Source organism: Hylobates moloch, unplaced genomic scaffold (genome assembly GCF_009828535.3).
Source record: "Hylobates moloch isolate HMO894 unplaced genomic scaffold, HMol_V3 SCAFFOLD_7, whole genome shotgun sequence".
NCBI lineage: Eukaryota > Metazoa > Chordata > Mammalia > Primates > Hylobatidae > Hylobates > Hylobates moloch.
In genome coordinates, this window is record NW_026652282.1 from 69766220 (window position 1) to 69793687 (window position 27468).

The window sequence follows — 27468 nt, forward strand, 5'->3', positions numbered from 1 at the left end:
GAAGGTGGAAGAAATATGAGGATTGAAAAACTACCTATCAAGTGCCATACTTATTACTTGGGTGAGGAAATAATCTGTATGTCAAACCCACTTGACATGCAATTTTCCTGTATAACAAACCTGCACATGTACCCAAACCCAAAATAAAAGTTAAAGTTGGAAAAGAAGCAACAACTACAACTACAACAACAAAGCATGGGTGTTATTGAAATACCTGAAATTTTTGGGAAATAAGATAGTTATAAATTTATTCTAAGCTTATTCACAATTTTAAGACTTTTCCTATTTGCCTGTTGATTATTGTGAAATAAACCTGACTGATATTAAAATCAACAAAAAGTGTGCATCAATCAGTTATGAACAAAGTTAGCTTGACAAATCTAGGTATACCATTTATTTAATATGCAGAAATGTTAAATTTGGATGAAATTATTGACAAATACACAGAGGTTAAGGCTCAAAAACAGAAACTGTAATATTATTATTCATTCCTGCGGTAGACCACTATGTAGATATAAGTATTTTTCCTTTGAAAAATACATTAATGCAATTAAAACACCTTGATCCATTTTTTCCTTTTTGGTTCTGTACTATTTATTTTGCATTTTATTTTTATATTGGCATATATATGTATGTATATGTTTATATTAAGTTCAATAAAAGAAAATAGTCACTCAAAGTTTCTTCTGCAGCCAGTATTATTAGTTTCATTTCATCATTATTTCTTAAAATAATTTTGTCATTTACAGGACAGTTCTGTTAAAAAGGATCTGTTTTGGGTATGAAATGTGATAGGTATCAACTAATGCCTAGTATATAGTTTGCATTTAATAAATATTTGTTGACTGAATGAATGAATACATGAATTAATATTGGGACTGTTGATGGGCATATTATGAGCATCTTCTTTCCTCAGAATCCTTCATGGAGGCCTACGGAAGACCTTGCTCCTGTTGTGAATATTGCAATATACCCTTAGTATATTCTCCTGATAGCACCAAAATCATCCTTTAAAAGTGTAAATTAGATCACATCACACCTTTGCTCAAAATCCACCAATGATTTCCCATCTTATTCAGCATAAAATCCAAATTTATTTTGGCAGCACGAAAACCCCTACACTGTGTTACTTCGCTACCTCTGAAATTATTGCTCCAGCCTCACTGGCCTTTTTCTTTGCTTTTCCTTCCGTATGCAACCCTCTTCTCTAAAATCATCCAGGACTTTTATCAAATGAGCTTATCAGAGAGTCTTTCTCTCGTTGATATAAACCAGTAAACTCCCACCTCATTCCCATACTGTTTTATTTTCCTTCATAGCATTTGTCTCTTTTTAAAACTGTATTACTTATTTTTATTTATTTATTTTTTTTGAGACGGAGTCTCGCTCTGTCGCCCAGGCTGGAGTGCAGTGGCGCAATCTCGGCTCACTGCAAGCTCCGCCTCCCGGGTTCACGCCATTCTCCTGCCTCAGCCTCCCGAGTAGCTGGGACTACAGGCGCCCTCCACTACGCCCGGCTAATTTTTTTTTGTACTTTTAATAGGGACGGGGTTTCACCGTGTTAGCCAGGATGGTCTCGATCTCCTGACCTCGTGATCCGCCCGCCTCGGCCTCCCAAAGTGCTGGGATTACAGGCGTGAGCCACAGCGCCGGCCTCATTTGTCTTTTTTACTCCTGGAATCATAAGCTCTGTGAGGAAGCCACTATGTTTTGTCTATGCCCCGAACAACTGCCTGGCATAGAGTAAGCTCTCCGTGACTTAGTTTTAGAATGAATGAACTTACCCATGTTTCGCAGAGGTAATAAGTTGTTTTTCTGACTATATAATTAATTATTAAAGCAGCTACACTTGGGTATTAAGTCGTTATCTAGACATATCACATGTGCCTGAAACAAAATAATTAAAAGTTCTGCACCCAGGAAAATAACTCCCAACTGGAGTATGGACAATGTTCTGAAAGGCTTTATCTGGGACCGGGAGGCTCAACCACAGGGGTGAACGGTTTCTCCGGAAGGCAGCTGACCAAAACCGCAGCAGTTGCCAAGGCAGCTGGAGGAGGGCGGAGAAAAGGCGGTAACTGGCAGGCAAGGGGCGTAACGGGGTGGGGCTGTCGTAAGGGAAGCCTAGCCGAACTGATTTGTCCCTCTCCGCTCTCCGTCTGAAAACCTTGGCCGAAAGGGTCGTAGACATGGCGGCCATCAGGGTAAGCGAAAACGAACTTGCTTAATTTCTGTGGGTGCCGATGGCATCCCGATAACTGTAAAAGGGATCCTACTAACTTCTGAAGGAGCCCTGGAGCAAGGGGCGGGGTGGAGGTGGGTTTTGAGATAATTGCAATCTTTATCGTTTGAAGCCTCAAGACACCTGGCCTTTCCCCATTTGGGTTTTATCAGCCTGGGACACTGCTCCCTCAATCCCCTGTGGTTGTCGATTTACACAGTGGCACAGTACAAAACTGGGAAACGGCTGGGTGAAAATGGCTGGCTAGGCGACGAGCCGCAGTAGACGTTTTGGTCTTGAGCTGCAATAAAGAGAAAAAATATATATATAAACTTGGCATTTGTCTCGGCGCACAGGGCAAGGCCTCATGACCTTATGGAAGGACTTTGTTGAAACATTTGGGGTGAAACTGACCAGGATAGAGAAGTCCCATAGTCTCTCAGCAGTGCGCTGGTTTACACATAGTGTTGTTGCTCTCTGTGCTCGAATAACCTGTTTCTTTCGAGTTTTACGCTTGGCAAAGGTGCCTTTACTTGGGAATCCGTGTACAGTGAGTGACTCAGCTGGCTGCTTGCTGCAGTTCCCTAAGTAGTGTTTAATAATGGTAGTCTACAGATATTTACGTAGCGGGTTTTAATTGTAAAATGTTCTGTTAGGCTTGCAGGAGATACAATATGAATAATTCAGTTCCGCTGAAGTTTAAGTCGGCAGCGTGTACAGTTCTGGTTCTCATACTTCATCTGAGTTCTTTCAACAACCTCCTACCTGAACTTGCTACCTCAAGCCTGGCTCTCATGTAATCCGTTTTCCTCTGTGTTGCCAGAGTACATCTACCAAAACGCAAATTTGATTTTTGCCTCCTCCCGCCCGCCGCGCCCATTTAAAAAGCTTTATGGGCATGTCATCATCTCCCCTCTGGGGTCAGGTCATACTCTTACGTCTAGAACACCTGATTTTACCTAGACTTTCCAGCCTCATCTCTTGTCACTCAGGAACCCTCCTCCTGTCAATACTGAGCTACTTGCTTGACCCCTCCATGCTTTTTTACGTGCTCTTTCTCTGGGCCTAAAGTGCCTTTTCCCATGCTTATTTAGTTGTATTTATAGTTCATTCATTCATTCAACAGGTATTTGTGTACAGCCTCCCCATATGCAAAACACAAAAATGCCTTGTCTAATAGTGTCCTTGATCTCCCCAGTCTATTTTATTTTATTTTTTATTTTTGAGATGGAGTCTTTCTCTGTCTCCCAGGCTTGAGTGCAGTGGCGTGATCTCAGCCCACTGCAACCTCCACCTCCTGGGTTCAAGCGATTCTCCTGCCTCAGCCTCCTGAGTAGCTGGGACTACAGGCGCCTGCCACCATGCCCGGCTAATGTATTTTTATTTTTATTTTTTAGTAGAGACGGGGTTTCACCATGTTGGTCACGCTGGTCTCGAACTCCTGACCTCGTGATCTACCCGCCTGGGCCTCCAAAAGTATTGGGTTTACAGGCGTGAGCCACCGCAGCCGGTCCTCGCCAGTCTATTTTAAATAACTCTTGTTTGTGCTCCCAGAGGACTCTGGGCACACTCTTAACCAAGCATTTATTCCACTGCACATATAGACTACTTACTTGCTGTTCTAACTACCTAAACTATAAGCTCCTTAAAGACAGTAATTATATTAACCTTTGTATCCGTAGTACCTAGCACAGGTCTGATGTATATTAGGTAGTCAACACGTTCTACATGAATAAAGTGCCAGGCAGTGATGACAAAAGAGATTAAGTGGTGGAGATATAACACATATAACACAAATGACTGTGATTCAGAGTAAGGGGAGTTTCTTACCTCAAGAGAAGTACAAAGTGCTCTGAGGCTCAAAAGGAGAGAGAGCTCACACTTGGTTTGAAGAGAGTAAAGAGAGGCTTCATGGAGAAGGTGCAGAGACAGAAGGAATGGTCAGTGGCAAAAAGCAAACCAGAATAGTGTGTTTTCATTGAAACTTAGAGAAGAGAGTTGAACAGTCCTTTGATTTCACCATTAATAAGTTGCTGCAGTTATCATTTATTAAGTGCTTACTCCAGGCCAGGCACTATGCTAAAACACGTTAAATGTGTTAATTCACTAATTCTAAAGACAACTTTATGTGGTGGGTATTATTACCATTTTACACATGAAAATTAAGGTTTAGAGAAGTCAGATTATTCAAAACCATGCTAATAAGAGCTGAAGTGAGCTAAAGAGATAAATAGAGTGGTAGAGGAACAACCAAGATTGTACGAGGTTAAGAAAAGAATAAGGGATGGAGAACTGACATTCAATTATCACCTACTTTGGCCAGATGCTTTACATATATTATTTTAGTTTAATCCTCTTGATGACCCTAAGAAATGGGTAATATATCCATTTTACACATGAAAAAATGGAGGCTTAGAAAAACTGCTTGCTCCAGGTCATACAACCACTAAGTGGAAGAACTAGGTTCAAACAGTATATTTATCTCCAAAGTCATTCCACTCCTCCTTGCTTCCTCTGGAAAGGAGTTATACATTACTCTTTAGAGAAGTTTGGTGGTGAAAGGAAGGAACGAAATCTTGGAATGAGGGTAGCAAATTCCAGAAAATGTGTCTTTTAATTAAAAAAAAAAAAAACTAAAAACAGGAGACAGAAGACTCGAGCTACTTTGGAGACAAGGGAAAATGTACCAGGAGGTATCTAGAGGGACAGATAATAGTATTTACAGCTATTATGTTATTGAATATTGACTATGTGCTAGGAATTTTGCTAAGCACTTTATGCGGATTCTCTCATTTATGTTTCACATTGGCCCTATGAGTAGGAACTGTTATTAATCACTTTTTACAGGTAGAGAAACAGAAGCTTAAAAAGGTCGAGTAACTCCAAGGTCACACAGGAGTAAAGTGGTAGAGCTGGATCTGAAATCACATGGTTTGAGTCCTGAACCTGGACTCTTAACCATACTTTGTAAGAAAGTGGTAAAATCAAGAGAACAAGTGGAGGGATTAACATTGCAAAGAGGAAACACACTTTGCTTCAAAGGCCAGAGTTGGTCGAGATAGAAGGTGAAGATACAAAGTGATTTCGAAGAACGGAGGAGGTAGAGGAGGGAGCTCACATTGGAGGTCTGTATCTTCTGGGTGGAAGGTCATCTGCTGAGAGAGGAAAATGTGCCTTTAGGAGTTTAAGAATGGGATAGGCTTGGAAAAGGTGCTATAGGAAATTCAGTAGTATCAGTAGCCATTGAATAAAATATTAATAATTGCTGAGAAGTGAGGGCCTGGCTAATGTTGGCTCTAGTAGTGACTTTTTCCAGCAGTGCTCACAGCATAGGAGGGGAAGAGGAGACAGTGGGGTTGCTCAAGTGCTGAGTGTTGTCAAAGTGAGAATGATAGAAGATCTAGGGAATTTATCCAAATAGTCATCCACTGTGGATAAGGAGACAAAGAAGAAGATTGAAGTGATGGACTAGGGTACTAGAAGATTTATGGCCATAGTGAGAAAGAAGAACTAGTTCAAAAAGAGTAGGAGAGTTGAAAGAGCATACTATTTTAATGAGGGAAATGTCAAGCATTTAGGATCTTGAAGGTGAAACAATTTCTAATAATTGCAAGGTAGGGTAACTGTTAGAAATGGCTAAGATTTGTGGAGATCATGGTGCTTGAGAAGCAAGGACTGTGCTGATCTCTCGGGTCTTCTGGAATCGGGGAATTGCTGGGGGTCTGGCCTTCAATTAAGTGGATTGGGAGGAATGTATAATAGTAGTGTCAAATAAAAGCCAAGTTTCATTTAATGCCAGAGGTTGAGAGTGAGTTTGAGGACAATTTGGGTATTGGCAGATAATTTGTTTTTAATGGATACTTAAAATCAAAATTTGTCTATGATTTATTGAGGACTTACTGTGTATCAGGTACTGTGCTAAGCTGTTGATACACATTATTTCATTTAATTCTCACTAAAAGTCTTCTAAGGTAGGTAACTTTACCTGTAAGAAATGAAGTAGATCAGTAAGGAAATCGAAACTGTAATGATAGGAGGTTGTACTCAGAGAAAAACTTGCTGAATTTATGATTTTAGCTGTTAAGAAGTTCTAGGGAATGGTAAATTCAAGATGTCCCCAGGAAATAGGTAGCTATAAGACCCTCTGGGTTTATGTATTTTTTTTTCTTTTTTTCCCCAGCTTTATTGAGGTATAACTGACAAATAAAATTGTTTGATTTTAAGGTGTGCAGTGTGATGATTTGATATACATAGATTTTGTGGAATGATTACCAGAATCAAATTAGTTTATATGTATCACTTCACCATGCTGTGTATTATATCCCTTGAACTTACGTGTCATTGAAAGTTTGTGCCCTTTGGCCAACCTCCCAACCTCTCACCTTTCCTTTACCTTTGCCTCTGGGAACCACCATTCTATTCTCTAGTTCAGTAAGTTCAACTTCTAAAAATTCCACATACAAATAAAATCATGCAGAGTTTGTCTTTCTCTGTCTGACTTACTTTACTTAGCATAATACCCTTGAGGGTTATCTATGTTGTTGCAAATGACAGGATTTCTTTCTTTTTTTTTTTATGGTTGAATGATAACGTGTGTGTGTGTGTGTGTGTGTGTGTGTGTGTGTGTGTGTGTGTGTGTGTATACCACAGTTTCTTCATCCGTTGATCTATTGGCAGACACTTCGATTGGACACTTAGGTTGTTTTCATGTTTTGGCTATTGTGAATAATACTGCAATGAAAATGGGAGTGCAGATATCTTTGCAATTGCTGATTTCATTTGCTTTGGTTGTACACCTGCTTTGGCTATTCAGAGTCTTTTGTGATTCCATACAAATTTTGCAATTGTTTATTTTTTCTATGTCTGTGAAAAATGCCACTAGAATTGAATCTTTGGATTGCTTTGGGTAGTATGGTTATTTTAACAACATTAATTCTTCCAATTCATGAACATAGGACATCTTGCCATTCATTTGTATCTTCAATTTTGTCCATTATGGTTTGATAGTTTTCAATATACAGCTTTTGACCTCTTGGGTTAAGTTTATTCTTAAGTGTTTTATTCTTTCTGATGCTATTTTAAATGGGATTGCGTTCTTTCTTTTTTGGGTAGATCATCTTCGATAGTATATAGAAATGCAACTGCTTTTTTGTATGTTGACTTTGTATGCTGCAGTTCCCTGAGTTTATTTATTAGTTCTAACAGCTTTTTGGTGGCGTATTTAAGATCTTCTATGTATAATATCATGTAATCTGGGAAAAGAGACAATTTTACTTCTTCGTTTCCAATTTGTATGTCTTTCATTTCTTTCTCTTGCCTAATTGCTTTGACTAGAACTTCCAGTGCTGTGTTAAATAGAAGTGGCAAGAGACTTGTTCCTGATCTTAGACGAAAAGCTTTTAGCTTTTCACCATTGGGTATGATATTAGTTGTGGCCTTATCATATATGGCTTTTATTATGTTGAGGTACATACCTTGGATAATTAATTTGTTGAGAGTTTTTATCACAAGAGGATGTTGAATTTTGCCAAATGCTTTTTCCACATTCATTGAAATGATTGTGTTGTTTTTGTCTTTCATTCTGTTAATGTGGTGTATCATGTTTATTGATTTGGATATGTTGAACCATCCTTGCATCTCTGGGATAAAACTTACTGATCATGGTGAATGAGCCTTTTACTTTTATTTATTTATTTACTTTTTTTTTTCAACTTCTATTTTAGGTTCAGGTGTACATGTGAAGATTTGTTACACAGGTAAACTCGTATCACGGGCATTTGTTGTGCAGATTATTTCATCACCCAGCTATTAAGCTCTTATCCAATAGTTATCTTTTCTGCTCCTCTCCTTGCTCCCACCCATTACCCTCAGTGTCTGTGGTTTCCTTCTTTGTGTTTGTAAGTTCTCATCATTTAAGTTCTCATCGTTTAGCTCCCACTTATAAGTAAGAACGTGTGGCATTTGGTTTTCTGTTCCTGCGTTTACTTGCTAAGGATAATAGCCTACAGCTCCATCCATGTTCGTGTAAAAGACATGATCTCATTTCTTTTTATGGCTGCATAGTATTCCATGGTGTATATGTACCAATTTTTTTTAATCCAATCTGTTATTGGTGAACATTTGGGTTGATTCCATATCTTTGCTATTGTGAATAGTGCTGTCAAGCTACCCTTCTAAGTGGCTGTACCATTTTGCATTCCTACTAGCAATGAATGAGACTTCCTGTTGCTCCATGTTCTCCCCAGCATTTACCATCATCAGTGTTTCAGATTTTCACCCTGCTAGTAGGTATACAGTGGTATCTCATTGTTGTTTTAATTTGTAGTTCTCCAATGACATGCTGTTAAGCATCTTTTCATATGCTTATTTGCCATCTGTGTATCTTTGATGAAGTATCTGTTCAGATATTTTGCCCATTTAAAAAAATTTTAATAGTTTTTCAGGAACAGGTGGTTTTAGGTTAAATGGATGAGTTCTTTAGTGGTGATTTCTGAGATTTTGGTGCACCTGTCACCTGAGCAGTTTACACTGTCTCCAATGTGCAGTATTTTGTCCCTTACCGCCTCCCAGTGTTCCCAAGTCCCCAAAGTGCATTATCTTATTTTTATGCCTTTGCATCCTCATAGCTTAGCCCCCACTTATTAGTGAAAACATGATAGTTGGTTTTCAATACCTGAGTTACTTCACTTGGAATAATGTTCTCCAACTTCATCTGGGTTGCTGCAAATGCCATTATTTTGTTCCTTTTTATGTCTGAGTAGTATTCCATGTTGTATACATACCACATTTTCTTGATCCACTCATTGGTTGATGGGCATTTGGGTTGGTTACGTATTTTCACAATTGCAAATTGTGCTGCTGTAAACATGCATGTGCAAGTGACTTTTTTATATAATGACTTTTTTTCTTTGGGTAAATACCCAGTAGTGGGGTTGCTAGATCAAATAGTAGTTCTACTTTTAGTTCTTTAAGGAATCTCCATACTGTTTTCCATAGTGGTTGTACTAGCTTACATTCCCACCAGCATTGTAAAAGTGTTCCCTTTTCACCACATCCACACCAACATCTATTGTTTTTTTATTTTTAATTATGGCCATTCTTGCAGGAGTAAGATGGTATCGCATTGTGGTTGTAATTTCCATTTCCCTGATAATTAGTGGTGTTAAGCATTTTTTCATATGTTTGTTGGACATTTGCATATTTTGAGAATTTTCTATTCATGACCTTCGCCTACTTTTTGATGCAATTATTTGTTCTTTTCTTGATTTGTTTGAGTTCCTTGTAGATACTGGATATTAGTCCTTTGTCAGATGCATAGTTTGTGAGTATTTTCTCCCACTCTGTCGGTTGTCTGTTTTCTCTGCTATTTTGTTTGCTGTGTAGAAGCTTTTTAGTTTAATTAGGTCCCATCTATTTATTTTTGTTTTTGTTGAATTTGCTTTTGGGTTCTTGGTCATGAACTACTCTTTGCCTAAGCCAATGTCTAGAATAGTTTTTCTGATGTTATCTTCTGGAATTTTTATGGTTTCAGGTCTTAGATTTAAGTCTTTGATCCATCTTGAGTTGATTTTTGTATAAGGTGAGAGATAAGGATCCAGTGTAATTCTTCTACATGTGGCTTGCCAGTTATTCCAACATGATTTGTTGAATGGGGTGTGTGTGCTTTTCCCACTCTGTTTTTATTTGCTTTGCCTAAGATCAATTGGCTGTAAGTATTTGGCTTTATTTCTTGGTTCTCTACTGTGTTCCATTGGTCTACGTGCCTACTTTTATACCAGTACCATGTTTTGGTAACTGTAGCCTAGTTTGTAGTACAGTTTGAAGTTGGGTAATATGATGCCTTCAGATTTGTTCTTTTTGCTTAGTATTACTTCAGCTATGTGGGCTCTTTTTTGGTTTCATAAGAATTTAAGGATTGTTTTCTTCTAGTTCTGTGGAGAATGATGATGGTATTTTGATGTGAATTGTATTGAATCCATAGATCACTTTTGGCAGTATGGTCATTTTCACAATATTGATTGTACTCATCCATGAGCATGGGATATGATTCCATTTGTTTGTGTCATCTATAATTTCTTTCAGTAGTGTTTTATAGTTTTCTTGTAGAGATCTTCCACCTCCTGAGGTTTTTTTGTTTGTTTGTTTATTTTTGTTTCTGTTTTGCAGCTGTTGTAAAAGGGATTGAGTTATCGATTTGATTCTCAGCTTGGTCATTGTTGGTGTATAGCAGTCCTACTGATTTGTGTACATTGATTTTGTAAGCTGAGACTTTACTGAATTATTTGTTAGATCTAGGAGCTTTTTGGATGAGTTCTTAGACTCTTCTAGGTATATTATCGTATCATTGGTGAACAGCAGTGGTTTGACTTCCTCTTTTCTGATTTGGGTGCCCTTTATTTCTTTCTCTTGTCTGATTTCTTTGGCTAGGACTTCTAGTATCATGTTGAATCGAAGTGGTGACAGTGGTTATCCTTGTCTTGTTTCAGTTCTCATTGGGAATGCTTTCAGTTTTTCCCCATTTAGTATGATATTGGCTGTGGGTTTGTCATAAATGGCTTTTCTTACCTTGAGGTCTGTCCCTTCTATGCCAATTTTGCAGAAGGTTTCTATCATGAAGGGAGCCAGTTTTTCAAATGCTTTTTCTGCTTCTATTGAGGTGATCTTATGATCTTATGACTTTTAGTTTTAGTTCCGTTTATGTGATGTATCACATTTATTGACTTGTGTATGTTAAACCATCCCTGCATCCCTGGTATGAAACCCACTTGCTCATCTTTTTAATACGCTGTTTGGATTCAATTAGCTAGTATTTTGTTGAGGATTTTTGCATCTATGTTCATCAGGGATATTGGTCTGTAGTTTTCTTTTTTTTGTTATGTCCTTTCCTGGTTTTGGTATTTGGGTAATACTGGCTTCATAGAATGATCTAGGGAGGACTCCCTCTTTCTTTACTTTTTGTAATAGTTTCAGTAGGATTGGTACCAATTCTTCTTTGAATGTCTGATACAGTTTAGCTGTGAATCCATCTGGTCCTGGAATCTGTTTTTGTTGGCAATTTTTAAATTACTGTTGCGATTTCGCTATTGGTCTGTTCAGTTTGTTTCTTCCTTATTTAATCTAGGAGGATTGTATATTTCCAGGAATGTATCCATCTATTCTAGGTTTTCTAGTTTGTGTGCACAAAGGTGTTCATAGTAGCCTTCAATGATCTTTTGCATTTCTGTGGTATCAGTTGTAATATCTCCCTTTTCATTTCTACGTGAGCTGATTTGGATATTCTCTCTTCTTTAATCTCTCTAATGGTCAATTAGTTTTCTTAATCGTTTCAAATAAACAGATCTTTGTTTTATTTATCTCTTGTATTTTTTTGTTTCAATTTTATTTGGTCCTGCTCTGATTTTGTTATTTCTTTTCTTCTAGCTTTAGGTTTAGTTTGACCTTGTTTCTCCAGTTCCTAGAGGTGTGATATTTGATTGTCAATATTTGGGCTCTTTCACACTTCTTGATGTAGGCATTTAATGCCATGAACTTTCCTCTTAGCACTACTTTTGCTGTATCCCAGAGGTTTTGATAAGTTGTGTTACTGTTATTGAGGTCAAAGACTTTTTAAGTTTCCATCTTGATTTCGTTGTTGGCCCAAAGATCATTCAGTAGTAGATTATTTAATTTATGTGTATTTGTATAGTTTTGAGGGTTCCCTTTGGAGTTGATTTCAGTTTTATTCTACAGTGGTCTGAAAAGATGCTTAATATGATTTTGATTTTCTTAAATTTATTCAGAAGTGTTTTATGGCCTATCATGTGGTCTGTCTTGGAGAATGTTTCATGTCCTGATGAAAAGAATGTATATTCTGCAGTTTTGGGGTAGTAAGTTCTATAAATATCTAAGTCCATTTGTTCTAGGATGTAGTTTAAATCCGTTGTTTCTTTGTTGACTTTCTGTCTTGATGACCTGTCTAGTGCTGTCAGTGTAGTATTGAAGTCCCCTACTATTATTGTGTTGCTGTCTATCTCATTTCTTAGGTCCAGTAGTAATTGTTTTATGAATTTTGGAGCTCCCGTGTTAGGTACATATGTGTTTAGGACTGTGATATTTTTCTGTTGGAGTAGTCCTCTTATCACTATATAATATCCCTCTTTGTCTTTTTAAACTGTTGTTATTTTAAAGTGTGTTTTGTCTGATATAAGAGTGGCTACTCCTGCTCACTTTTGCTGTCTGTTTGCATGGACTATCTTTTTCCACCCCTTTACCTTAAGTATATGTGAGTCCTTATGTGTTAAGTGAGTCTCAGCAATTACTTGGTTGGTGGATTTTTATTCATTCTGCCATTCTTTATCTTTTAAGTGGAGCATTTAGGCTATTTACTATCAACGTTAGTATTGAGATGTGAGGTACTGTTCTATTTATCATGGTAGTTGTTGCTTGAATACCTTTTTTTAATTGTATTATTGTTTTATAGGCCTGTGAGATTTATGCTTTTAGTTGGTTGTATTTTGGTGTATTTTGAGGTTTTCTTTCAAGATTTAGAACTGCTTTTAGCAGTTCTTGTAGTGCTGGCTTGGTAGTGGCAAATTCTCAGCATTTTTTTTTTTTTTTCTGAAAACGGCTTTATATCTCCTTTATTTATGAAGTTTAGGTTTGCTGGAAACAAAATTACTGGCTGACAATTATTTTATTTAAGGAGGTTAAAGATAGGACCCCAGTTCCTTCTGGCTGTAAAGTTTCTGCTAGGAAATTTGCTGTTAGTCTGATAGGTTTTTCTTTATAGTTTACCTGATGCTTTTGTCTCACAGCTCTTAAGATTCTTTCCTTCACCTTGAGTTTAGATAACCCGATGACTGTGTGTCTAGGCGATGATCTTTTTTGTGATGAATTTCTCAGAAGTCCTTTGAGCTTTTTAGTTGGATGTCTAGATCTCTAGCAAGACCAGGGAATTTTTTCTCAATTATTCCTTCAAATGAATTTTCCAAACTTTTAGATTTCTCTTCTTCCTCAGGAACACCAATTATTCTTAGATTTGGCCATTTAACATAATCCTCAGTTTATTGGAAGCTTTGTTTATTTTTTTAGATTACTTTTTCCTTGTCTTTTTCTGATTGGGTTAATTCGAAAGCCTTGTCTTTGAGCTCTGAAATTCTTTCTTCTACTGGTTCTAGTCTATTTTTGAAAATTTCCACTGCATTTTATATTTCACTAAGTGTGTCTTTCATTTCCAGAAGTTGTGATTGGTTTTTCTTTATGATACCTATTTCTATGGAAAACGTTTCATTCATATCCTGTATTTTTTTTTTAAATTATCTAAGGTCTTTTTCACCTTTCTGTGGTATCTCCTTGAGTAGTTTAATAATCAGCCTTCTAAATTCTTTATCTGGCAATTCAGAGATTTCTTCTTGGTTGGGATCCACTGCTGGGGAGCTGGTGTGATTATTTGGGGGTGTTATAGAATCCTGTGTTGTCATTACCAGAATTACTTTTCTGGTTTCTTCTCATTTATGTAGACTATTTCTTAAAATTGTTCTTGAATCTTTTTTTGATTGGACTTCTTTTTTATTTTAAATTTTTTTCCTTCTTAATGATCGGACTTTAATATTTATTTATTTATTTATTTATTTATTTATTTATTTATTTATGAGATGGAGTTTCACTCTTGTGGCCCAGGCTGGAGTGCAATGGTGTGATCTCTGCTCACTGCAACTTCCGCTCCCCGGGTTTAAGTGATTCTCCTGCCTCAGCCTTCGGAGTAGCTGGGATTATAGGTGTGTGCCACCATGCACGGCTAATTTTGTATTTTTATTAGAGATGGGATTTCACCATGTTGGCCAGGCTGGTCTCAAGCTCCTGACCTCAGGTGATCCACCCACCTTGGCCTCCCAAAGTGCTGGGATTACCGGCATGAGCCACCATGCCTGGCCCAGACTTTAATATTTATTTTAGCCTAATTTGGTTCTTTGTGCTTGTAGGGGTGAAGACTCTGTATGAGATCCTTAGTTATAAAGAGAGCCTTTGTGTGCTGGCTTTCCCTGATGCTGGTTGTAGTAGTTATATTTGTGGTGTGTGGGTGAGTTCACTGTCTCCTATGGAGTTGGAATGGCAGGGATCTTTTGAAGGTTATCTCATTCTCTCATGGCATACAGTTTATTTATTTACTTAATTTTTTCCATTGTTTTGTTTACTAAATTGATGATTCAGTCTTCAGTCTAATAGGGAAAGTATCCCTGGATAGTCACCAGTTGTGGCTAAGATAGGGTTGGTGCAAATGGCAAAAACTTCAATTACTTTTGCACCAACCTAATAATGCCCAACTGTGGGCCAAGGTCCCAACCTTGATGAGGGTTGCTGGGGGAACTCTCAGTGAGATCTGCTGAGGTTTTATCAGAGTGAAGAGTGGGAGCTACCTCAGCTCCCCTGCCAGGTCAGCAGGAAAGTTATTCACATCATAGCCTCACTCCTGTCTTTGTGTTTCAGCTACTTGGATCATACAGGCACATCTTTTCATGTATAGGAATGTTGATCTTCCAGGTAGGGAGGAATTGTGACTCTGCCTCTCATGCTGGCCTGAACCTGGAGTGTGCTTCTCTTATGGGGATACACTCACCCTGGATTGTTCTATACATTCCTCTAGGCTGCGTTCCTGTTGGGGAAGCCCCTGCTGTGTCTTCAGCGGAGTGCCGGGAGGGAACAAGGTCCCCTTCTCCAAGACCTTTTATGATCACAGAGGCTGCCTGCCTGTTGGGGTATAGGTGTAGACTTTCTCTACTGTGCCCAGCATTGCAATTGTGTCTCTGCTGTGAGAAACTACCCACTAGCAGAAAGATCTAGAACTCAAGTCCTGCTGTTCAGATTCTTTTATCCCATGGGGTGATCGCCTGACGTGGTGCTCTCCCCCTTCTTAGGAGCAGGGTTATTCTGTCATGAGTTGCTGTAATGGCCTGAGATAATTGGCCTCCAGTCAGGAGGTAACACATTCAAGATAACACCAGCTGTGGTAGCAGTAGTGGGTTATAAGCTTGCCCTAAGTTTGCCAGAGGAAAGTATTCTATTTTCTCAGGTAATGGGCAGGGCCATAAAGCTCCCAAGAGTTCATGTCTTTTGTACTTGGTTACCAGGGCAGGTTGGAAAATACTACCACGTGGGGGCAGGGTTATTAGGTGGATCTGAGCTTAGACTCTTCTTGCACGGGGCTTGCATAGGCCTCTGTGGGGGTTGAGGGGGGTGGTTCTCAGGCCAATGGGGTTATATTCCAGAGGGGATTATGGCTGCCTCTGCTGTGCAGTTCTCCAGGACTCCAGAACTGCTGTGCAGTTCTCCAGGAATTTGGGGTATAGCCAGTAGTGAAAGGACTCACCCAGATCCCATGCATTTAGCGAGGCCGATCTTGATTCTGCAGTGTCCTGCTAACAGTTTAGATCCAGGCAGCCTGTGCTCAGAGCTCAGACCTGTCCCGGGCCATAAGTTTCCTTGCTGAGAACACAAGCACGGCTTTCAGGCCCTCTTCTCTCTGTGTGTGCTCACAATGTTGGTGATTCCTATGCTCGTATTTGCAGCAGTTCCTGTTCACCCCCCATATTCTGCTCAAGAATGTTTGTGCCCAGTCAAAATTATTACAAAATTCAGTTGGAATTTTCTTTCACCCTTTGACCCCTCCCTAATTCTGCTGGCTGTCTTCTCTGAGGGCCCCTGTGAGATATAGTTAGGGATGGCTTCCCTGGGCTTGAGCTGGAGACTCTGAATGCCTACAAGGTCCTTCCCCACTGGTGCTTTTACCTTTATATTTCATGCAGCTCCTGAAATCTGTTCCAGCTCCAAGCAAGGTTAAATCCTTCTCCTGTGATCTGGATTTTTAGATTCCCCAGTGGAATGTGTGTTTGGAGGCAGGTTTTCACCCTCTCTCACTTTGGGAACTCACCCGTCTCATGGAATTTGCAGCAGTGCTCCACTACCATCGAAGGATCTGTGAATTCTTTTGGTTTTCCTGGTGTGTTCCTGCAGTAGTTCTTGGAACAAAAGTTCATGGTATGAGTCTCCACACACTGTTCTGTCTGTCCAAGTGGGAGATGCATGTTAGCCCTGCTTCCTATTTGGTGTTTTCCTCCCATCCATGAATGAGGCTCTTAATGTGCTGTTGAATTTAGTTTGCTGGTATTTTGTTGAGGACTTTAGCATCTATGTTGTATTAGACCATTTTTGCATTGCTATAAAGGAATACCTGAAGTTAGCTAATCTGTGAAAAGAGGTTTTATTTTTGGTTTACAGTACTGCAGGCTGTACAGGAAGCATGGTGCTGACATGTTTATGGTGAGGGCCTCAGGAAGCTAACTATCATGCCAGAAGACAATGAGGAGCCAGTATGTCATATGGTGAGAGCGGGAGCAAGAAAGCAAGTGGGGAGGTGCCACAAAATTTTAAACAACCAGAGGTTGCAAAAACTCACTCACTATTATGAGGACAACACCAAGTTATTTATGAGGGACTGCTCCTATGATCCAGTAACCTCCCACCGGGCCCCACCTTCAAATTTGAGATGACATTTCAACATGAGATTTGGAGGGGACAAACATCCAAATGTGATCAGTGATTCAGTTGATAGTGTCCCGTAAGTTCCTCAGGTTTTCTTCACTATTTTTCATTCTTTTTTTTTTTTTATCTTCTCAATGGATAATTTCATAAGATCTGCCTTCAAGTTTGCAGATTCTTTCTTCTATTTGATCATGTCTGCTGTTTGAAGCTCTCTTCTACATTTTTATTTCATTCATTATATTCTTCAGTTCTAAAATTTTTGTTTGGTTCTTTTTGATAATTTCTGTTTCTTTGTTGAACTTGTTTTGTTTATTACTCTCCTGAGTTCATTGAGCTGTATGTGTTCTCTTGTATCTCACTGATCTTCCTTAAAATAATTATTTTTAATTATTTTTCAGATAACATAGATCTCCGTTTCTTTGAGATCACTTACTGCATAGTTACTGTGTTTCTTTAGTGGTATCATATTTCCTTGATGTTTTCATTTTTCTGGCAGCCTTACGTTTATATGTGTGCAGTCTGTGGTGGCTATAGTGGCTAGGGCTCTTGTGGTCTTTGGTAGTGGTGGCTGCTGGGTTCCTCCTGCACTCCTTTTCTCTCATGGGGGGATATTCTAGCCAAAGTTATTCCTCTTGGCACTGGTTGTGGCATGCTGGCATTCACACAACTGCAGCTGTGGTGATGCTGGGATTGGGGCAGGTGCATGATCAGTGGCTGCTATGGTTTGAATGTGGGTGTTCCCTTCAAATTTATATGTTGGAAACTAATACCGTATGTGACAATTTTAATAAGTGGGGCCTATCTGAAAGATATTAAGTCATGAGGGCTCTGCCCTCACAAATGGGATTAGTGCCCCCATAATAGAGATTGAAGGGAATGTACTTACTTCTTCTGCCATGTAAGGATGCTGGAAGAAGTTACCATCTTTGAAACACAGAGCAAGCCCTCATTAGAGACTGTGTCTTCTGTTGCCTTGATATGTGACTTTCCAGCCTCCAGAACTGTAAGCAGTACATTTCTATAATTTATAAATAATCCAGCTTAAGGCATTTTGTTATAGCAGCCCAAAGAGGCTAAGTCAGTGATGGTGGTACCAGTGCTTAAGGCACAGGTATTTGGAGTAGCAGCTTATGTGAGGATCTGTGGTTAGGTGTGCACAGAACTGCTGTGGCATCTGGGGACTGGGGCACAGACGTACTTGCTGGGGTAGTAGTGCCAGCGATTAAGACATGGTCTTGTGCAGATCATCTACAGAGTTCAGGGTGGGTCTCTAGGACATTCCACAATGACTTGACCTCATGGGGAAAGGATATAACAGTAACACAGATCCAGCAATGACAGGACCAAGAAGAGGACTGGGCTGTGGGTCTGTGGTGCAACTGTAGTGTGGCCCAAGGGGTAGCTGGTTGTAGCCAAAACTCAGGCCCCAGGGAGTGGGGCAAACAGCAGTGATAGCTGTGACTTAAGCCCCAGAGTGTAGAGTCTAGAGCAGTGGCAGCATAACCCCAGTGATGGTTATCAAAACCCTGGCTCAAGACCCATGGGCTAGGGCACAGAGTAGTGGGAATGCATCCTTAGTAAGGACATGTGAAAGCCCTGATTCAGGACCTAGGGGTGGGGTGCTGAACAGAGGCATTGTCAGCAGGATTGGTGGTGATGATATGACTGGTCAAAACCCTGACTCAGAGAAAAGCATCAGCAAGATGGCAGAATAGGATGCTCCAGCAGTCATTCCCTTGTAGAAACATCAATTCAAAGATCCCTCCATATACGAAATGACCTTTATAGGAGCTAAGGAAACCAAGTGAGAAATTACAGCTCCTGGGTGTAGCACAGAATTATGAAAAGATGCATTGATGAGGGCAAGAGGGACGGTCAGTTTTACATTGCCCATGTCATCCCTCCCCCAACACCAGGCAGTGTAGTGTGGAGAGAAGGAGGGCAATGGACACTGGACTTTGCCTTGGACACCAGCAACAGGCTTGTCTCAGTAAAACACAATGCAGGGTAGGCCCCCACAACTCCAGACTCCAGGTCAACATCTATGGACTAAGCCTTTAAGCCCACCTGTTCTAGCACCAGGCTGCATCCCACAGCCCCGGGCTCCAGACCTATGCAGCAGACTTGGTCTCCAGGCTGCTTTATTGTCAGGACAACCTCAGGACCCTCAGGTTCTGGACTGTCCTCAGTGTTGAGCTGACCTCAGTGGTCCTAAGCTCTCGGCTATCCCCAGCACCAGGCTGGCTCTTGCAGCCTTAGTCATCAGGCTAGCATGTGTGGATACAGGTTCCAGGTCTGCTCAGTACCAGGCTAGCCCCTTTACCCGAGGTTCAAGTTAATACCTGCAGATACAGCCTGAAAGCCCACCCTGGTATCAGGCAGGACCCCCTAGCCCCAAGCTCCAGGCCTCTCTAGTGCTAGGCCAACATCAGCAGCTCCAGGCTCTAGACTATCCCCTGCCCCAGACAGGTCCTTGCAGTTTTAGGCTCCAGAGCCACCCCAGGGCAAGGCCACCCCTAGTGACACTAGGATCAGGATCATCCCCAGCAGTGGGCCAGTTCTCAATGGCCATAGGCTTGAGGTCCACTCCTTAGCACCCTTAGCCTCTGACACTAGGCAGGAACTCAAAGACACAGGCTCTAGGTCTTCCCAGTGTTAGGCCAGTCCCTGTGGCCCCATGCCCCAGCAGACCCAGGGTCCAGGCCTGTCCCAGTAGACACTGCTAGTGGATTGGCCTGAATGGACCCAGGCTCCAGGAACACCCATGTATACCCAGGACCCAGGCTGGTCCCAGGACCCAGGCTCGCCCCAGAACCCAGGCCAGTCCTTTCAGACTTAGCCTCTAGACAAGCACCTATACACTCAGCCTCCAGCCAACACCAGCAGACACAGGCTCCAGGCCTATCTCCACAGCCCTAGGATCCTGACCGTTTCCACTAGCTCCAGGTACCAGGCCAGTGCCATAATCCTAGGCTTCAGACCAGCCCCTACAGAACCAAGCTCCATGCTGGCCCCAGGCTCTAGAGAACCCAGAGTTCAGGCCCGCTCCAGCAGACCCAGGGTCCATTCTCACCCCAATACTGGGACAGAGCCTATAGACTGAGATGCTAAGACAACCCAGACCCAGGTTCCAGGCCCATCCCAGTGGTCCCAGGTGCCAAGCCTCGCTCAGCGCCAGGCCAGTTCCTGTGGATTCAGGCTCCAGGTCCCAAATATAAAACCTAATGTTACACCTCAAGAAGCTAGGAAAAAAACAAACAAGCAACAACAACAAAAAAACTAAGCCCAAAGTTAGCAGAAAGAAGTAATAAAGATCAGAGCACAAATAAATGAAATAGAAACCAGAAAAACAATATAAAAGATCAGTGAAACTAAGAGTTGGTTTTTGTGAAAAGATAACATAGATAAACCTTTAGCTAGACTCAGTTCTAAAAAAGAGAAGACAAATCAGAAATGAGAGACATTACAAATGATACCACAGAAATACTAAAAATCGTGAGACTACTGTGAACAATTATATGCCAACAAACTGGATAACCTAGAAAAAAACTGATAAATTGCTAGACACGTACAATTTACCAAGACTGAATTACAAAGAAATAGAAAATCTGAACAGAGCGCTAATGAATAAGGAGATTGAGTCACTTATAAAAAGTCTGTCAAAGAAAAGCCGAGGATACGATGGCTTCACTGCTGAATTCTACCAAACATTTAAAGAAGGAGTAATATCAGTTCTTCTCAAACTCTTCAAAAACTGAACAACAGACAATACTTTCAAATGCGTAACAAGGCCAGCATTACCATGATACAAAAGCCAGACACGGATACAACAAGAAAAGAAAATTACAGGTCAGTATTCCTGATGAACTTAGATGCAAAAGTCTTCAATAAAATACTAGTAAACTGAACTCAACAGCACATTAAAATAATCACTTACCCTAATCAGTGGGATTTATCCATGGGATGGAAGGATGGTTCAAAATATGCAGATCAATAAATGTGACATATGACATTAACAAAAGGAAGGACAAAAGCCATATGATCATGTCAATAGAAGCAGAAAAGGCATTTGACAAAATTCAACATCCTTTCATGATAAAAACTTCAAGAATTTAGTTATACAGGGAATATACCTAAACATGGTAAAGGCCATATATGAGAATCCTACATTTAACATCATACTCAATGGTGAAAAGCTAAAAGCCTTTCCTCTAAGACCAAGCACAAGACAAGGATGCCCACTCTTGCCGTTTCTATTTAATATAGTACTGGAAGTCCTACCTAGAGCAATTAGGCAAGAGAAAGAAATAAAAGGTATCTCAATTGAGAAGGAAGAAGTTAAATTGTCCTTATGCTATAATCTGGATGTATTTTTCCCCAAACCTCATATTGAAATTTGTTTCCCAATGTTGGAGGTGGGTCCTCATGGTAGATGTTTGGGTCACAGGGCCAGATCCCCCATGAATGGTTTGGTGCAGTCCTTACTATAATGAGTGAGTTCTCACTCCATATTTCCTGCAAGAGCTGGTGGTTACAAAGAGCCTGGCACCTCCACTCTCTCTTTTGCTTCCTCTCTTGCCATGTATCTAGCCTTCCATCCAGCTGAATCGTGAGCAAAATAAACCTTTTTTCTTTATAAATTACCCAATCTCAGATATTCTTTCATAACAACACAAAAGGACTAAGACCCTGTTTGAAACAACATGATCTTTATATACAGAAAACCTTAGACTACACAAAAATCTTTTAAAAGTAATAAATTAGTGAAGTTGAAGAATACAAAACCAGCATACAAAATCAGTGTTTCTATACACTAACAGTGAACTATCCCCAAAAAATCAAGAAAATTATTTCATTTAAAATAGCCACTATAAAAAATACTTATAAATTTAGCCAAGTAAGTGAAAGATCTGCACACTGAAAACTTTAAAACACTGATGAAATGGAAGACAGAAACAAATTGAAAGCTATCCCATGGTTATGAATTGAGAGAATTCATATTATTAAAATGTCCATACTACCCAAAACAGTCTACATATTCAGTGCAATCCCTATCAAAATTTCAATGACACTTTCCCCAGAAACAGAAAAGCAATCCTAAAATCCATATGCAACCAAAAGAGACTCCGAACAGCCAGAACAATATTGGCAAAAAGAAGAAAGCCAGAGGCATCACATTGCATGATTTGAAAATCTATTCCAACGCTATAATAATAAAAAAGCTTGGCACTGGCATAAATACATACACACAGATTAAGACAACAGAGTAGAGTCCAGAGTAAGTCCACCAGACAAAGTAGTTTTCAAGACAAAAATATAAGAAGAAAGAGAATATCACTGCATCCATCTGGATTTTCTCTAAGATAATTTCTATTGGGTCAAAACTTCCCGTTTATTTGCATGTTTTATATTTTTGTGTTGTAAATGGGACATTTTAGATAATATATTGTAGCAACTCTGGTTTCCGATAGCACCCTTCATCCCACCCCAGGCTTCTTGTTGTTGTTGTTGTTTGTTCCCTTATTTGTTTAGTGACTTTCTTGGACTTACTCTGTGAAGTCTATTTGTAACATGGTATGAAGTCTCAGATATGCCTGCCTAGATACTTTTTTCTGTTTTTATCTGTAGGCCTAGATTTCTAGGGATTGCCTCTGTGCCAGCATGCTTAGTGATCAGTGGTTGGCCAGAGGTTGTGATTAAGCATTTTAAACCAGCAAGGTGTTTACCCTTTACTGTTGATTCTGTTTGTGGCTTGGAGAGTGCTTTCACAGTTGAAGAAGCTTGAGGTTGCCTCATATTCAGCCAAAAACTAGATAATAATTTTTCTCTTCAGGCATTCCTTGGAGTATGCAGCCTTGGGTATGTGCCTAGTATTCTGGGCCACTAGTGATGACTGGTATTTGTGGAGTTCTCTTTGTCTCTTTTTCTGATCTCCCCAATAATGACTCTTGGCTTCTATTTATATCATACCAAACTTTTAGTCTCCACTGATTGCTGTTAGTTCTGTTGTTTTTGATAACAATCCGGAGCATAAATTGCCCTGCAGTTTGATCCAGATAAAGTCTAGTTGCCTGGCAAAGTTAGGGTGTTGCCAGTTTTCACGCTTGATCCAGTTTTCCCCTGGGAAGAACCCCTGCCATATCTAACTGGGATACCACTTTTGCACCATAAAGTTGGGAGATATACAAGATTCCACATGGGTGTTTTAACTCCTAGACCAGCTCTTCAGTCACATAGAGCTATGAGGGACTAGGGAAGTGGACTTTTCACCAGCAGCCGTCCTTTCTGAATCCTCTCTATGGGGCAGAAGCTTTGGTTGAAAAAGCAGCATATTTCCCAGTTTTCACCATCTGCCAAATCCATCTGGAATATCTCTTTTAGCTCAGGGAATTGGGAAAGATGAGAGTTGCCAGTCTGCTGGTGAGCTCTTTGAAATAGCTCTTTTAGAACAGAGCTCTGAATGGGTATGGGTACAGACCGTTGTTGTAAACTGGACTGTGTTAGGCCATTTATGCATTGCTATAAAGAAATACCTGAGACTGGGTAATTTATAAGCAAAAGAGGTTTAATTGGCTCACGATTGTTTAGGCGTTACAGGAAGCATGGTGGCATCTGCTTCTGGGGGGGCCTCACAAAGCCTCCAATCATGGCAGACTACAAAAGGGGGAGCAGGCATCTCCCATGACAAGAGAAAGGGCAAGAGAGAGAGATAGAGAGTATGTGGGGAGGGGAGGTTCCACACAGTTTTAAATGACCAGGTCTCACAACAGTTCACTCACTGTCATGAAGACAACACCAAGCCATAAGGGATCTGCCCCCATAATGCAAACACCTCCCACTAGGTCTCACCTTCAGCATTGGGGATTATAATTCAACATGAGATTTGAGCAGGGACAAATATCCAAATTACATCATTCCACCTCTGGCCCCTCCTAAATCTCATGTCCTTCCCACATTGCAAAATACAATCGTACCTTCCCAACAGTCCCCAAAAGTCTTAACTCCTTCCAGTGTTAACTCAAAATTGCAAAGTCCAAAGTCTTATCTGAGACAAGGCAAGCCCCTTCCACCTATAAGCCTGTCAAATAAAAAACAGGTTTTTTATTTGTTGGGTATAGGCATTAGGTAAACATTCTCTTTCCAAAAGGGAGAAATCAGCTAAAAGAAATGGGCTACAGGCCCCATGTACATTCAACACCCAGCAGGGCAGTCATTAAATCTTAAAGCTCCAAAATAATCTCCTTTGACTGTATGTTCCATATCCAGGGCACACTGCTGCAAAGGGTGGGCTTCCAAGGCCTTGGGCAGCTCCGCCCCTGTGTCTTTGCAGGTTTCATCCCCCAGGGCTGCTCTTATGGATTGGATTTGAATGACTGTAGCTTTTCTAGGTGTAGGGTGCAAGCAGCTGGTGAATCTACCATTCTGGGGTCTGGAGGTTGGTATCCCCTTTCTCACAGCTCCACTAGGCAGTGCTCTATTGGGGACCAACCTTTGGCACTGCCATAGTGTGTGGGGGCTCCAACCCTTGGCACTGCCATAATAGAGGTTCTCTGTGAGGGCTCCACCTCTGCAGTAGTCTCCTGCCTCAGTACCGAGGCTTTCTCATATATCCTCAACATCCTTATATATCCTCAGGGAAGAGGCTGCCAAGTATTCATCACTCTTGGATTCTGCACCCGTACAGGCTGAACACTACATAGAAGCTACCAAGGCTTATGTCTTGCATTCTCCAGAGTGGTAGCCTGAACTCTACCAGGGCCCCTTTGGGCCATGACTGGAGCTAGAGTGGCTGGGATATGGGAAACAGTGTTCTGAGGCTGTGCAGGGCTATGGGGCCCTGAGCCTGGCCTACAAAACCCTTCTATCGTCCTAGGCCCCTGGGCCTGTGATGGGAGGGCTGCTGCAAAGGTGTCTGAAATACCGTCAAGGCCTTTTCCCCATTGTCTTGGATATTAGCCCTTGGCTCCCTTTTAGTTATATGACTATCTCTAGCAGGTGGTTGCTCAGCAGCCTGTTTGAAAAAGCTTTTTCTTTGTCTGCCACATGGCCAGGCTGCAAATATTTCAAAACTTTTATGCTCTGCCTTCTGTTTAAATATAATTTCTAACTTTAAGTCATTTATTAGTTCTTGCATCTCAGTGTAGGCTGTTACAAGCAGCCACATCACTTCTTGAATGCTTTGCTACTTAGAATTTTTTTTTCTATCAGATACGCTAGGTCATCACTTTTAAGTTCAAAACTCCACAGATCCCTAGGGCATGGACACAATATAGCCAAGTTCTTTACTAAGGCATAGCAAGGTTGACCTTTGCTCCAGTTCCCAAAATATCCTCATTTCCATCTCACACCTCAGCAGCCTAGAGTTCATTGTCCATATCACTGTCAGCATTTTGGTCAAAACCATTTAAGCAGTCTCTAAGAAGTTCCAGACTTTCCCTCATCTTCCTATTTTCTGAGCCCTCCACACTTTTCCAACCTCTGTCCATTACCCAGTTGCAGAGTCACTTTCAAATTTTCAGGTATCTTTATAGCAATGCCCCACTCCTGATACCAATTTTCTGTGTTAGGCATTCTGGCATTGCTATAAGGAAATACCTGACACTGGGTAATTTATAAAGAAAAGAGGTTTAATTGGCTCACAGTTTTGCAGGCTTTACAGGAAGCATGGTAGCATCTGCTTCTGTGAAGATTCTCAGGGAGCTTCTAATTATGGTGGAAAGTGAAGCTGGAGCAAGCACCTTACATGGCAGAAGCAAGAGAAGTGGGGGGAGGGAAGGAGAAAGGGAGAAGGGAAGGTACCACAGACTTTTAAACAACAAGATTTCACGAACTCACTGTCGTGAAGACAGCACCAAGCCATGATGGATCTGCCGCCATGACCCAAACACCTCCCACCACCAGCCCCCACTTCCAATATTGGGGATTAATATTCAACATGTGATTTGGGGAGGGATAAATATCCAAACTGTATCACAGACATTTTAGATAATATATTGGAGCAACTCTGGTTTCTGATAACACTTCACAACCCCACCTCATGCTTGTTATTGGTGTTGCATGTTTGTTCACCTATTTGTTTGGTGGCTTTCCTGGACTAACTGTGATGTCTCTTTCCCGTATAGCATGAAGTCTCAGCTATCTGATATATATTCCGGATACTAATGCCCTGTTAGATGAATAGTTTGGGTCAGTATTTTTCATCCACTCTGCCAGTATCTGCCTTAATTAGTATATTTAAACAATTGACATGCAATTCAGTTATTGATATGTTAGGGTTTAAGTCGCCATGAATGCCATTGCCTCCCACTCTTCTTACCAAGTTCTATAGATTTTGTTGGATAAAGGCATCTCAATTTGTTGTGAGTGATTTGATCAATATTCAGAGAATTTGCTAATTTTTACTAGTTTGATAGATGTCTCCCTGAGGGAGAAGTTTCATCAAGCTTTTCATACTGCCATTCAAGAACCAAGTGAATGTTTCCAGTTTGGGCTGTTGCAAATAAAGCTGCTACAAACAATTGTGTACAGGATTTTTTGTGGATATAAATTTCATTTTACTGGTATAAATGCCCAGCAGTATGATTGCTGAGTCCTATGGTAATTACGTTTAGTTGTTTTAAAAAATGATTCTTGGTGGTTTGACACTTCTATTAAGTTTTTATAGCTGCTGTAACAGATTACCACAGCCTCAGTGGCCAAAAACAACAAAAATTTGTTTCCTCACAGTTCTGGAGGTCATAAGTCTAAAACAAGGTGTTGGCAGGCATGTGTTCCTTCTGGGAGTTTTAGGGGAGAATCCATTTTTTTGCCTTTTGTATTTGCTAGAGACCATCAGCATTCCTAGTCTCATGATGACTTCTTCCATTTTGAAAGCCAGTAATGGCTATGCAAATCCTACACATTCTGCCTCACTATGATACTCTTCTGTAATCAAATCTCTCTCTTTTTTATTTTCATATTTTTTAAAAGTTTTGTAGGTACATAGTACATGTATATATTTATGGGACACGTGAGATATTTTGATGTAGGCATGCAATGTGAAATAAGTACATTATGGAGAATGGGATATCCATTCCTTCAAGCATTTGTTCTTTGAGTTACAAGCAGTCCAATTGCACTCTTTAAGTTCTTTTAAAATGAACAATTATGTTATTATTGACTCTAGTCACACTATTGTGCTACCAAATAGTAGGTCTGATTGATTTTTTTTTTTTTTTTGTAATAACTAACCATTCCCACATCTCCCCTTACCCCTATCACTATCCTTCCCAGCCTCTGGTAATCATCCTTCTACTCCCTATGTCCGTGAATTCAATTGTTTTGATTTTTAGATCTCACAAGTAAATGAGAACATACGATCTTTGTCTTTCTGTGCCTGACTTATTTCACTTAACATAATGACCTCCAGTTTCATCCTTGTTGTTGAAAATTACTGGATCTCATACTTTTTTGTGGCTCAATAGTACTTAATCATGTATAGGTACCACATTTTCTTTATTCATTGATCTGTTGATGGACACTTAGGTTGTTTCCAAATCTTAGCGTTGTGAACAGTGCTGCAACAAACAGAGTGCAGATATCTGTTGGCTATACTGATTTTCTTTCTTTTGGGTATATATCCAGCAGTGGGATTGCTGGACTATATGGTAGCTCAAGTTTTAGTTTTTTTGAGGAACCTCCAAAATGTTCTCCATAGTAATTGTACTAACTTACATTTCCAGAAACAATAT

The 27468-nt window shown here is 40.3% G+C and overlaps 1 protein-coding gene across 2 annotated transcripts in view; it reads left to right on the plus strand.

Moving 5' to 3' along the window:
- Positions 1 to 2171: 2171 nt before the first annotated feature.
- The window catches only part of APOOL (apolipoprotein O like), an 85360-nt gene continuing 60063 nt past the window's right edge, over positions 2172 to 27468 (plus strand). Inside the window, exons 1-2 of one of the 2 annotated variants that reach the window (XM_032757242.2) lie at positions 2172 to 2204; positions 7945 to 7977. Coding sequence is in view for 1 of the 2 variants with exons in the window: in XM_032757241.2 (XP_032613132.1) it covers positions 2190 to 2204 (15 nt within the window). In the remaining variant the exon portion in view is untranslated. The remainder of the gene's footprint in view (positions 2205 to 7944; positions 7978 to 27468) is intronic. The other variant, XM_032757241.2, reaches the window with a different exon arrangement.